Below are 13,953 nucleotides of genomic sequence, written 5' to 3' on the forward strand. Positions count from 1 at the left end.
ATGGTAACCCCCCTGCAAAAAAAAAACAACCCCAACAACAGCACAAGAAAGTAATTAAGTTAGCAGAAATGAAATCTGATATTTGATCACATGTACATAAAGGGTGGCTCTAATTGGGAATTATAAGATTACCTCTGGCTAATAATTAATATTCACGTGTTGTGTTAGAACAGTAAGTAAGAATGATTGGTTCTACTTTAATTTACCTCAGTGAGAGTTCATAACAGTCTATAGTTTGATGAATTAATTTATTTAACTTGTCAGTGTTAATAACTCTGATTAGGATAAAGAAATTATAATGGGCCATAGAAACAAGCAGAATTTGAACAGTAGCTCCAGCTATTCTCTCTTCACCAACAGATCACTTAAATAACTTTATTTTCTTTTTTATTAAAGCATATATAATGAAAAGTAACAGTATTTCATAGAAAATTACACTTATGTTTTCCCTTTTATTTATAGTCCATTATAACTGATGGTCATTCAAAACCTAGAAATAAATTATTTAATTTTAAAACTCAAATTTGGCCTATATCTTTACCAACCTCATTGATGCCCATAAAAAAAAACAAAACAACACAACAAAACAACTATCTGTTTTGATGAACTGGTCATTTTCAATTTTTTTTAAATAAGAGCCACCATTATACAAATGATTTGATGTGGGATAATTTTATCCAATTTTAATACTGCCCTTTATGTCAGTTTTGGAACAAATATGTCTCTATTAAGTTTAATATCTAATCCCTTTATTATGTATCATTATGACTTTGTGGTATGAACCAATATCCTTATTATAATTTTTGTCTTAAAAACCTGCTTGACATGCATTTACCAGTAAGTGCATATGTTGTGACCACTGTACATACCTAAGCATCCTTTCTGCCACTAAATTGTTGTAGACAGTTTTATACCCTCAGGTCTTTGTTAATAACTTCTATTCACATTCTTAAAATAAGTCTGAAATTATATTTTGTTGGTAAAATTGAGAATCATTTACAGTTGATGTTAAATACAAGTTCCCATCATTCATTCACAAGCTTCCATTATTGTTACCACTATTTTATACTACCATTTTCAGTCAAGTGTCATTCAGTAGGCGATTTCATTGATAATTACTAAAAAGCAATTTTGTTTTGCTTTCTTATTCTGATCACAACGTGTGGACAACACATCCTTATTTTTCTTTCATTCAGAGCACTTAAAAAGTCAACCCTATGATCTAAAAGGTATCACATGGTTTTTACTCTGCCTAATTCACTCAATAGGTTTTTTATTAGCAGGCACTACATATTTAGAAGGTAGCATATTTAGAATATGCACTGGAATTTGAAATTTGCAGGACATTTACTTATCTGGTTGTTTTTCCCTTTTAAGAGTTGAGAGTGGGATCTAGGGTCGCTACATATACTGCAGAAAGGAATGAGTCACTGATTTGCAATTATGGTACTTTTGGTACCGTAAGAGTCTTGGCTTGGTTGTACTGGTCCTGACTGCTTTTCTCTTCCTTGTGATTTTTGAGATGGGTGGGTGAATGGTGGTAATTGGCGGAAACGAGTATGAAAGAAGAAAATTCTGGTTTGTAAGCACTCCTCATTTTACTGTCAAGACTTAAGTGGATATGGATTACCTAGTAATTGTCCTCCTAGTTGACTGAATGGGATCGTGTCAGAAAGATACCTGCTCACTTTGTCCTGATGAAAGGATAAGTATTTCATAGATGCAGAGGTCTGTGGGTTGTGGGATAGATATTTATTACTTTGTGCATCATTCAAAACTTCCTTTTCCTCTCCCCTCCCTCACATTCTTTGAACTCAGCCACTCATTCCAAAGTTTGTGAAATTTTAGTATGAAGCAAAATAGAAAAAAAGTTTCTCTTTAGTTTTCTATATGTTACATTTTAGTTAAAAAAATAAAAATGACTAGGTTACATGAGATGTATGACAAGTTTAGAAAGAAAAATATCTTTTTAAATGTGGAAGGAGTCATCTTATAGATAGGAAATGATTTGATTTACAAGGGAAAATAAACTTGAAAATTTAAAATATGGAAAAATGGGCATAGAAGACATTTTCTAATCACAGAGTAAGTATGAAAAGGTGAATTTCAGATTTGTAGCTATGTCCCTCAGAGTCACCCCAGTGTTCTTTGAACCAGTCTAATTTTATTGGCCTTGAAGGAGCATCCAGAGATGTTTCTGGATAATTTTTACTCATAAACAGCTTGCCATTCATCTATTCTCAGTCTCAACCAGTAAACCTAATAAAAGTGTTTAAAATAGCTTCCTTTTGCTTCTCAATCTTCCTGTTGCTTAGTTTTGTTTTTTTCTTATAATTTTCCCTGAAAATATTATATACATTTTTCAACCTCGTTCTTAGGCAAGGATTATTGATGTTACAAGGGAAAAATAAGCCTTCGACTCAAGATTTCTGATTTTTAACTCCCTAGCCATTTTTCAACGGCAACCTAAAATTTTAGGCACTTGGGTGATCATATTTTGAAACTTAAGTGGTCATTCAGATCACTTAAAAAATTTTTCCCTTGATTCATTTTGGTGCCTCGGATGGTTTGGGAAAGTTTTTAAACCACCGCTGTACTATGTGGGAAAAGAAAACACACACACACACACACACACATACACAAAAGCAACAATAACAAAAAAAATCCTCAAGTTTTGGAAATGGTTTAAGGTACCCTTTTAAAGAGAGAAATCTACTGCAAAACGAACTGCCCATTTCTTGCTCTGTGGCTCCTGCTCAGGGTATCTCTTTCCGTTCACCTTTCCTTCTCCTGTGATACATAATGACTTTGGGGGCTTGTTCGGTTGTTTCTGCTGAGTCACGAAATCTCGCATCTTTGTCCCCAGGGGCTACTCAGCCTAAAAGTTAAAACTGCGATTGACAAAGCGTGGCATTTGTGTGTCTAGCGGTGGGAACCATTTCCCTAAGAGAAGCTCCGTTCCTTGGCTCGTCCTTCCTTCCCGGGAAGGAGGCTTGCAGGGAACAAACGGCTCCAAACTGCTTGGCGGAGAGAAGCACCCGGCGCTGGAGCTGCTAATTTCCAGCTGGCTGTTAAATGCGGAGCTTCCTGGGCGCCTGGCTGACTCAGCCCAATGCAGAAGCTCCCCCCTCGCGCCCCCCCTTCCCTAAAGACCCAGATCCCTACAGAACCAGCTTGGAGTTACTTTCCCTTCAAGGAGACCGACATCGTCGTGATTTGTGGCGCTCTCAGTTCGCGGTGGTATTTTCCTGTTGTGTTAAATGCCTCTTACTAAGTAATAGACGTGATTGATGTGAGCGACGAAGGGGTGTGTGGCGGCTTCGGTGATCAATCAGTGCACTCCCATCCGCTGGCATCGCTCACTGCCCCTCTTGCGTGATGTAAGATCAGACGTACCCTGCATTGAAAAGTCAAGACACACGAGCGGCTCGCTCGCTCGCGCTCACACGCACTCCCTCTCCCCCCCGCGCGCATCCGTGCACCTTCCACATCCTGCTCCAGGCAGGAGCGGGCGGACTGGCTGGGCTCATTGAGCTGAAGAATTTCCAGTGACATTTGTAAATGACGCTGCTCCATTCCGGGCTCCGAGCCGCCGCCGCCGCGGGGCCGAGGGTGCCGCCGAGCCGACTCCAGCGCAGGCTTCCCTACCGGGCGACCGCGATGTCCGAGTTTCTCCTCGCCTTCCTCACTCTCTCGGGATTACTGCCGATCGCCAAGGTGCTGACGGTGGGAGCCGACCGAGGTAAGGAGACCACCTCTGCCCTTTCTTCCCCCTTCTTGGTTTCCCTGCTGGAAGATGCTTGCAGATAAGTGAGTGTGAAACTTAAGTCCTTGCGGCCCCGCTCCCCGGGTCCGGTTGACCACGGTGCGCCGGCCTCCTGGAGGGTGAGGGGTGCGGTGGGGGCTTTCTGAACCCGGTGCCCGAGTCCTCGGCTCGCCCACAGCTTTCTCCTTTGGCCTTGGACCGGTCCTGATTTGGCACCCCCGGGAGTGTTTGGACTGGACGGCGCGCGTCTGCCCGCGCATCCCAAGCGCTGCAGATGTTGGAATAAGAATTCGCTTTCCCAAGACTTCCCTCGGCGCGGACTCAGGGCTCCGAGCCTTTGCGGGCTCCGGATTCTCTGCGTTAGGTAGATGCTCCCTCAACTTAGCCCTGGGTTCACTACCTTACCCGCTGCACCCAGCGTGGCAGAGAGGCGAAAGCGCCCACCCAAGCCCCTTAGGTTTCTGTAGCCCTGCCTGGGGTGGACTGCGCGAGATCCCTGTCAGCAGCGGAGAGGCTAGGGCTACCAGGGCGCTTTTGGACACCGACACCTACTTGAACTTGACTTTTTTGTTTGTTTGTTTTTTGATTCCGAAGGTGTGTGATACAGCTCATGGTACCTGGGGATGATCACCCATCACTGGCATTTTGCCCTTGCTTTTTATCCAAATAAGAGCTGGGGAATGGTAGAAGTTTAAATGGGAATGTGTATGGAGAGCAGAGGAGAGAGGAGGGGCGAGGGGGGGAGCTCATAAGAAACCTGGATTCTGTAAACTTTTGATCCGGAAATCCAGGAATCCCGGTGCAAGTTTGATAATCATTGAGAGCAGTTGCACGCGTGAAAAACAAACAAGAAAAAAATAGTGAACAGATATTTGGGTATCTGGCATTGGAATGGTTAACTGCTGGGAGTGAAAGCAGTATCATAGATCTCGGTTTCTTTTTACCATGAGTTCACATTGACTGGTATATTTCAGCTTGTTTGGGGCGGGGGTTTGTTACAATAAAGAGAAGTAAGAAAGATTGGAATGCTACCTGCATCCTAATGCCAAGCAAAGAGGCAAAATGTTGCCCTGGAAGATTTGATGACTGTGCTTATATGAAGCGAATTATGAATTGACCAGAAATTATTGCTTCATTATGGGGAAAAACAGAGGAATAAATTGTAGTGTTTCTAACCAACCTGCTCTTGGCAACCAGATTATATTCTGTATAATGTACCCACATAGGTCATTTCCTTTACTAGTTATGAAACTAATACGAGTTCCTTCAGAGCGTCTGACATTTACGAGATATTTTAAACATATCATTGTCACCTAACCATATAGCTTCTGAACTTGCCTTAACTTGCCTTGAAGTTGGCATGGAACAGTGAAAACTATATGGATAAAATGGAAGCCCATGGCTTTATCTTGACATGATGATGATGTTTTGATCTGGAGCAAAAGCTCTCAACCCTTCTTCGGAAGAATGTTTGAAATTGGACCAGAGCAGGTGAACAGAATGAAGCTTTGCAGCCCTGTGTGCTAGCAAAGTCATGGCATTGGCAGACTACCTGCTATTGGGCTTTTTTCTGATCGAGTCCCCAATCTCCAGAAATTGACCTCATCTAGAGCTCAGGCCTCAGTTTTTTTGTATGTGTTTAGGAGGGATAGAGCTATTGCTACAATGATTGGAATGAATACCTGAGGAGAATTTTAAATATAATAAAAAGTTAAACATGTTGACCCCCAAACTTCTTCTGAGATAGGAAACTAAGTAACTCAAAGGACTATAATCTAGTTCCATGGGAGGGGTGGGGACCGTCATCTAATATATAAGCAGGACACATGGAAAAGGATGGTTACGTTTTCCTTAAACCGAAATAGTGTCAGGTTGTATCACCATGTCAGCATAAAAGGTATTATATCAGCTAGCACAAGTAAAATTAGTTGTAGACCAACTCTCATATATATTTAACACAACTTTCAAAACTGTTGGAAAAGACCTAAAATTGTTACAGCTAGTTACCAAAAGTAAAAAGGATGGGTCTTATTTGCACAGAAGGAAAAATTATACGAAATTTTGTTGAAAGTTAGAAAAGAAAGAGCTGCTGCATTATGACAAACTTCTTCATGACATGCTGAACAAGATACAGGAACATACTAGTAAATTCAAAAAAAGAGGTTGCTTTTGCACAGGCTCATGTCAATAGTCCTTGAAGAATAAAAGAGGCATGTGAATTACACAGGTGTGTTTGCTAGTGCAAGAGCTAGAGATTCATGCCAGAAAATGAGAAATCACTTTCAGGTTCTCCAAACACATATTGAGTAATGGGTAGCTTCTTAGCTGTGTGGACTAAACAGAAATGGTTGTACTACTCTCTACCTGTGTTGCTCTTTCCTGTGTAAGTTTTTAAGTATAAATGCAAACATTTTTAAAAACAGAAAAATAACTTGCATGCTTCTATTCAATTTATACCCATTCACTTGTCCTTTAATTCTATATTGTTAATTTTTTTAGTTTATACTGATTTTAATGTAGGGTTAAGCTAATATACATGTCAGTTCTTATTAGATTTTATCCCATCTGAAAAAGGAAACATCTTTGTAACTCTTAACAGCAAAAGTGGAGGATAAATCTTATTCACTTAGGATCAACCAATGTGTTATATAACAATGCCATATCATATTAGAGTATGGCTTGAGAAGGAGTAAGACTTAAAAAGAAACATATTTTAAATTGTTAAATTTTCTGATAAAAGGGGGATGGGCTGTTGAATTCTTAAATTCTTGAGTCTTAAAAGATGTGGAGACATATTTACAAGTAATAAAAGTTCCTGGTCTTATAATCATTTAAATGTGTATATCTATAAAATTATCTAAAAATGGCAATCAGGTGCATGTAAAAATCTTAATTTTTCTCTCTTGAAAGAAGAGTGAACTGCAATCCTTGTCTCTTTATATCCAGAAATATCATAAAAGTTTTGTTTAGAAGAGGTCTCTTTGAAAAGATCTCTTTTGAAGAGATGTCTTTGAGATCTCTCTCAAATTGACGCTGGTAACACAGAAAGGAGACAATGAGAAAATGAAGAACAAATTTGATGTGTTAAAACAAGAGAAAAGAATGTGAATTTCAGAAACAGACTAAGGGAAGGAAAGAGGAGTGGGGAGATAGCCAAACTCTTTAGGAAGAGGCCGAATTCAAATGACTGTTTTTTAAGGAAGAGATTAAAGTATCCTTAGGCAAAATGGTAATTTCTTAAAATAAATAATTTCTTCTGATTTCATAATAAATCTCTTATGAAAATGTTTGCAGTGTAAAATAATTTGAAGAGACTTCTACCAATGTGAGGCTGGATATAATTAAGCTCTTAGTATGAGAAAACATGTGAAAGTGTTGCAGAAAACTTAAATGTTGACTATGCTAGAATCATTAAGATGGAAATGATTTTTTTAATTGGATGTAAAAAATCTTAGAAAGGGTGAGGGATGAATATATAGTTAATATATACTTAAGAATAAGATTTTACTTGTCAGCATGCAGAGACTGACAAGTGGAGACATGCAGAGACTTTTAGTTTCCAAATGTCTTGAATCCAGGACTTTAGTTCTTGCTACTTGCCTTGTTAATTTCTTTTCGGAGCTTAGGGTGTACAACAAAGGTAAGTTCCATTTAACCTCACACCTGTCAGAATGGCTATCATCAGTAAGTCAACTTGTCAACAAACAAGTATTGGTGGGGATGTGGAGAAAAGGGAACTCTTGTGCACTGTTGGTGGGAGTGCAGGTTGGTGCAGCCACTGTGGAAAGCAGTATAGAGATACCTCAAAAAATTAAAAATTAAACTGCCTAATGAGTTGCCTGGTCCACTTCTGGGAATTTATCTGAAGAATCCCAAAACACTAATTTGAAAGAATATATGCACTCCTATGTTCATTGCAGTATTATTTACAATAGCCATGATTTAGAAACAGCCCAACTGCCCATTAGTAGACGAGTGGCTAAAAAAAGCTGTGGAACATTTACATAATGGAATAATACTCAGCCAACAAAAGGAGGAAATCTTAGCTTTTGTAACAGCATGGATAGACCTGGAGAGTATTATGCTAAGTGAATTAAGCCAGGCAGAAGAGACAAGTACCATATGATTTCACTCATATGTAAAACCTAAAAAACAAAATTAAGTAACAAATAAAATAAAAATAGACTCATTGATACAGAGAACAGCAGACTGACAGCTATGGGCAGGGGGAGGTGTTGGGAGACTGGGGAAAAGGGTGAAAGGATTAAGAAAACACACACGAAAACATAAAACCAAAACTCATAGACACAGATAACAGTATAGTGATTATTAGACAAAAAGGGGGGGGAGTAAGTGAAGTAAGAGGGGACTTAGGGGGGTTAATAGTGATGGAAGGACTTGATTTGTGATTGATGAACACACAATGAAATTTACAGATGATGTAATATACAATTGTACACCTGAAGCCTATATACTTTTTATTAACCAATGTCACCCCAATACATTCAATTAAAAATAAATCAAAATAAAGTCACATGGACTAAACATGTATCTATATCTTCCCTTTGTTCTATATATGACTACGATCCAGAATTTTTTTCATGATTCTGCTCTTTTATAAAATGTGCCCTCACGTTTTTTTAATTTCTTCCTTCCGAGTTATAGGGATTCTGTGTAGTAAAATGTACCAACCAAATGTATTGATTGATTTATCTATCTTCTGTGGTGTTCTGTCAAAACAATTCCTATACAAAGGAAACACATTTTCATTCTAGATAGATTCATTCAAGAAAGTAGAATTAGTACTGAAACTTAAACATGATTGTATGAACATGATGTCATTAAACTAATTTCATAGTGAATGGAACCAATCTAGTATATGTGTGTGTGTGCATGTGTGTATATAATATATATATATATATATATATATATATATATATATATAATCTTCTTTAAAATAGCTACTTCAGCAAAAATATCTATAAAAACATGAATTTAGCCTGAAAATTGGAGAGAGATTATTAAAATAAACTTTTGTTTTTCAAAATGTAAGACAATAAACAAAAACAAAACCCCCCCAAAATGTAAGACAATATATATATATTTATGATTATTTCTTCCTTGAAGAACAAAAGTACGAAATGAAGAAACTGTTAAGAGTAATTTTTCAACTCCCAGCATGCACTATTCTGTTGAATTTATTTCAAATATAATACATTTTTTTTTGTAATAGAATCTGATAGTGGAAGAAATAGATGTCAAAGTGCATTTGTGTTTGAAATGCCTATAATTATAATGAACCAATGCTTATACTTTGAAACAGTGTTTTTCGTAGCTAGAATACTGAAGCATAGTTTGAGGACTCTTAAAATCAGTTAATCAGAATCTATATTGGACCAAACTTCTATCAGGAAATAGTCATGTTTACTTTAGGTAGTTCATAAACTTTTCTTACATTCTCTGAAGAAATCTAGCTCCCCATATTTAATCTAAGAATAATGGCAAAAGCTACCTTGTTGTACAGAAAGTGCAAACAACAAGATTTGGGGGTTTTGTTTATTTGTTTTGTTTTTTTTTGTAAGAAAGGGAGGACAAGATTAATCTACAACCAACCAAACAGAGAAGAGTCATGACATCTTTTATCCTCTGTGGAGCTGCCTTTCATTTTCATATGGATTGTTAGTCTCCAAATTTAACCTATACAACAACCCATTAACCAGAGACATAGGAGTGAAATTGGAACATAGCATTCACAAATCTTACCATCTTCAGCCCTTGGGGACATTCTCCAGTTATTCTATTTTGGAAGGTGATATTTAGAGCTTTTTAGTTCCTTGAAAAAAAAAGTTCAACTATTTGAACATTAAATACAAAAATATGAACATATCTCTAAAAAATTAATTTGAGTTTTTAAAAAGTTACTTTTTGGACTAATTTACATGTGTGCCAATGAATGTATTTTCCTCACTTGCTTTTGAAAGTATTGTGCTTGCCATAATATTTAATCACCGTCCTCACTCTTCTGTGCTTTCTCACTTGAATAAATGGTAACCTCTCCAAGTACCTCTGAACCCTCTACATTATAAAAAGAGGAAGATTTTGCAACACATCATCAGAACAAGCAAACTTAGATCTTCAAAATTTATATATACTTTTCATTAGATGTTTTTCTGCTATAAACTGCTATCACAATTTTAGATCTATATTTTCTCTTCATAAATGATTTGGTGGCCTCCTTTTCTGCTTGGCATAACTAGAAGGCTGAGTTAGAAAATATGTTTTATTTATTACGCTATTCTGAATTCAATGATACCAAAATATAGTTTCTCTCCATCCTATTGATTTAGGCTATCTCTATAGAAACCCAATTATTCTGACTTAGCTTCCAGACTAATAATTGATGAAACTGAGTAGTAACTGAAGGGGAACCAAACTATTAGATAGTAGCCAGTAAGAACTGGTAAAACAGTTAAGCTGATCTTGCATTAAAAACCCATTAGTTGACTTTTATGGTAAAACAATAATAACATATTTCCCTGAAAGATTTAAGTATAACACTTTTATCTATACTTCATAGGGTAAATCATATGTGTCTTTCCCATTGTGTCTATAATAACAGGCACATTAAATATATTTGGTAGCAATAATATATTGATATCCTGGAGTAGCCTAAGAATTTAAAGCACTGTTAGAATATGAACACAGCCCTGGCCTGTGTGGCTCAGTTGGTTGGGTGTAATCCCAAGTAACTAAAGGTTGTTGGTTGGGTTCCCAGTTAGGGCACATGTCTGGTTTGGAGCTCAAACCCTGGGCAAGCAGGAGGCAGCTGATTGATGTCTTCTCACATTGATGTTTCTTTCCCTCTCCCTCCCCCTCTCTATAAAAATCAATAAAAATATTTAAAAATAATACGAATGCATACATGCTCTGAATTTATTCATGCTCAAAGATTACTGATTACTTTATTGAAATTAAGATTTGTTGTTTTCTCATTTTGTAAAATATTTTTAAAAGTTAAAACACATTCCAAAATGTTGTTTCAAAGTCAAGACATTCTCTCTTTACAAGATGGACAGAGGGAATCATTTCAGTGATGACATAGACAACAGGAGTTAGTGTGCTTTCCAACAGGACCCCAACAACTTTCTCATGTGATTACCTCAGCTTAGTTTTAGTCTGCAGTTAGCTGTGCAATTATAGGTTTTAAAAAATGCAATGCTATGATCACATAAATGGGCCCATTCATTTATTGCTGATTTCTCAGTAGGTCAGATTCTTGTATTATCAGAGCAAAAGTCTAATTTTTAGGTTGGTAATGCTTATGTTACTTATATCGTTCAATGACTTGGCCACTCATATTTGTGAAATAATTATAAATCATCTACATTTTTTCAAATATTCCAAATAGTTGTAAATATATAACAGTGGTCAAAGGTGTCTTTACCACAGAAACAATGAAACATAATTTTAATTAATGATTTCTTACTGTAGTGTCATCTGTTTAATCTTATTTTTCTCAGCTATAAGCTTGGATATAGTCACATATATATAAAAGTTTCCTTTAATAATGTGAATATTATAACTATGTGTTTTACAGAAAAGGAGTTGAGAAAGTAGTTTTTCATATGAGAATCTTTCTAATTTTGTTAAGAAAGAAAAAATATGAAAAAAAACCTTCTTGAAGAAAATAAGAGCGTGCGGCCTTGCTAAGATACCGGCATTACATTTTATCTCACAACGCATTATTATGAACAGTCAGACATCTCTTCCGGAGTGGCATGCACCTCATTGTCCTGGCTGGCTTAGTCTTCAGACCAAAGACAGGTATTGTTGAAACGCGACCTCATTTTAGTTGAAATATGTTTCTTCTTTAGGTAAGATCAAGGTACCACAGATCATCTCTTGTCTTATTCTTACAATCAATAGGAAACTTCTTCCTAACTTTTCCACATTGCATTGACATCTTCAAGACTTCCAAGACAGCTGAACTTTAGAAATACGAATACATAATTTCTTAAGAATTTTTCTACCGCTGAGTTTTTCTTTAATGACAATTTGTCATTTTAGCCCTTTCTTCTTAAAATGAGAAAAAGAAAACTAAAAATAGGACAGGGGAGAGGGAAGTAAAACTTAGTTGTGGTTGCTTGCTTTGAATGTTCTTAGGGTGTTTTAATATACTTGCAAAAAAATCGAAACTGTAGGTATAAGGCTAATAACAGAAATGGGTTTAGAATGATCTGTTATCTTTAGAAATTAGGGTGCATAAGGAGAGGAAGGACAAAGAGTCTAAGAGAGAGAACATTCACACTAAGAATTTACTTACACTTCAATTCACACAGATCAAGTAACTGAGGCAATTAGGAAACCTCACACTTTTGCTAAAATATAAATTCTAGAGATTTAAAAAGTATTTGGTTTTTAATTATCTCAAAACTTGTGTGCATTTTTCTAAAGCTTTTAATGGTATATTTTATCAATATGAAAATGTTAAAATAGCAAATATGCGTCATTAAAATATTTTACTTTATTTAGCTCTATTAATTTTAAGCTCTGGCCCGGGTTTCAGGCTCGATCCGAGGAGGAGATGTGCAGGAGGAGAGAAATCCATGATTCTCTCATCATTGATGTTTCTCTCTCTCTCTCTTTCTCTCTCTCGCATCCTCTGTCTGAAAACAATAAAAGAATTTTAGAAAATTAAGCTCTGATAGTATAGTTAAAACGATGTTAGCTCATGGGTGAGATTTTTGCCTCATCAGGAGAAGGTATTACAGATCATGTCTAATGGGAATTGTATTTCTGTGATTTTCATTAAAAAAATAAGTAAGATTTATAGATAGAATCACTAACTCAGAATTTAGGTCCTTCTGCTGAGTTTTTATATTGTTGTTCTAACCCAAAAGCTGGCTAGTAGTTCACCAGTACCAGGTTAAAGGCCCATAATACTAGTGGCATATAGCTCTTACTTGGGAGAGAATATGGTGTCCATCTAACACTGACCAACATTAAAAAGAGGGACACTTAAAACAACCGTTTTACTTCTGTCCATTTTAGGATTACATTCTATTCTATAGTTATTTCCCCTATTAGGGTGTTTTCTTCCTATTTTCACTTGCTAATGATGGTCAAATTTGTTAAATGAATTCTGATAATATTAAGTATCAAAATCTTAGCACTTTTTCCACTCCCCTTGCTGTTCTCATTGCTGAGAGAACATAAGGTTATGAAAGGCATAAGAATTTTATCTTGTGTGTATTTTCTTCTGGGTGCCTGTGAAAACCCCTCCATAACTTTATAGAAAACTGTTCCAACCAACTCTGAAAAGAGAGACATAGCAGTGTTCTTAACACCTCCCATGACTACAAGGAACATAATGTATGTGAAAACATTCTGCAGCATATAATGCATTGTGTAAATATCCATTATTTGATTCATTATACCATTAATTGACTATAAATTGCTAACAGCAGCAGAAATCTCTTACATTTTCAGGATGCTTTAACTTTTTTAACAGTTTTTTCTTACTGAGATTATATGATCTCTAAAGCAATCCCTGTGGTTGGCAGTCATTCATTTATTTTCTCACCCATTGAACAAAGTTGAGTAAATATCTATTGGGTGCTGTTCCAGGTGTTGGGAATGAAGCAAGTGAGCAAGTTAGACAATGAACCTGGTCTGAAGGGGCTTACATTTTCATGTGAGATGAGACAGAAAATAAACCAAAAAAAAACAAAACAAAAAAAAACTAGTAAGTAGTATCTTGTGCTAAGAAGAAAGAAAAAGAATGTAATGTAATTGAGAGACGTGGTCTGAGGATTGATGGTTGTAGTCACAGAAGGCCTTTTTGAAAAGGGTGACATTTACTGAGACAACAGTGATGAGAGGGAGCAAAACAAGCTGTGCGTACTTCTGAGGGAGGAGCTTTCCATACTCACCCTTGAGAGGAAGCCATGAATTTGTCATTTTAAAGAATGGAGGAAGGTCTGTGTGTCTGAAGGGAACTGTGTTTGGGAGAGAGGCGCGGGGAAAGGTATAGTTATAATGAAGCGATAATTGTTAGGTAGAACCATGCAGATCAAGGTGAAGCATGTGAATTTTGTTCTTATTACAATAGGCAGCAATTGATATTTAATCAGACATGATATGCCACAACTTAATTATTTAAGAGATCACGTTCACTGCAGAATGAA

General features: G+C 36.6%; 1 protein-coding gene across 2 annotated transcripts in view; it reads left to right on the forward strand.

Moving 5' to 3' along the window:
• Positions 1 to 3,182: 3,182 nt before the first annotated feature.
• Positions 3,183 to 13,953, forward strand: part of LRP1B (LDL receptor related protein 1B) — a 1,782,191-nt gene continuing 1,771,420 nt past the window's right edge. For both annotated transcript variants that reach the window (XM_080670835.1, XM_080670834.1), the window contains exon 1: positions 3,183 to 3,742. In XM_080670835.1, coding sequence (XP_080526961.1) covers positions 3,562 to 3,742 — 181 coding nt within the window. In that variant the 5' untranslated portion in view covers positions 3,183 to 3,561. The remainder of the gene's footprint in view (positions 3,743 to 13,953) is intronic.

The sequence above is a fragment of the Plecotus auritus genome (genome assembly GCF_963455305.1).
Source record: "Plecotus auritus genome assembly, chromosome: 5".
NCBI classification, from domain to species: domain Eukaryota; kingdom Metazoa; phylum Chordata; class Mammalia; order Chiroptera; family Vespertilionidae; genus Plecotus; species Plecotus auritus.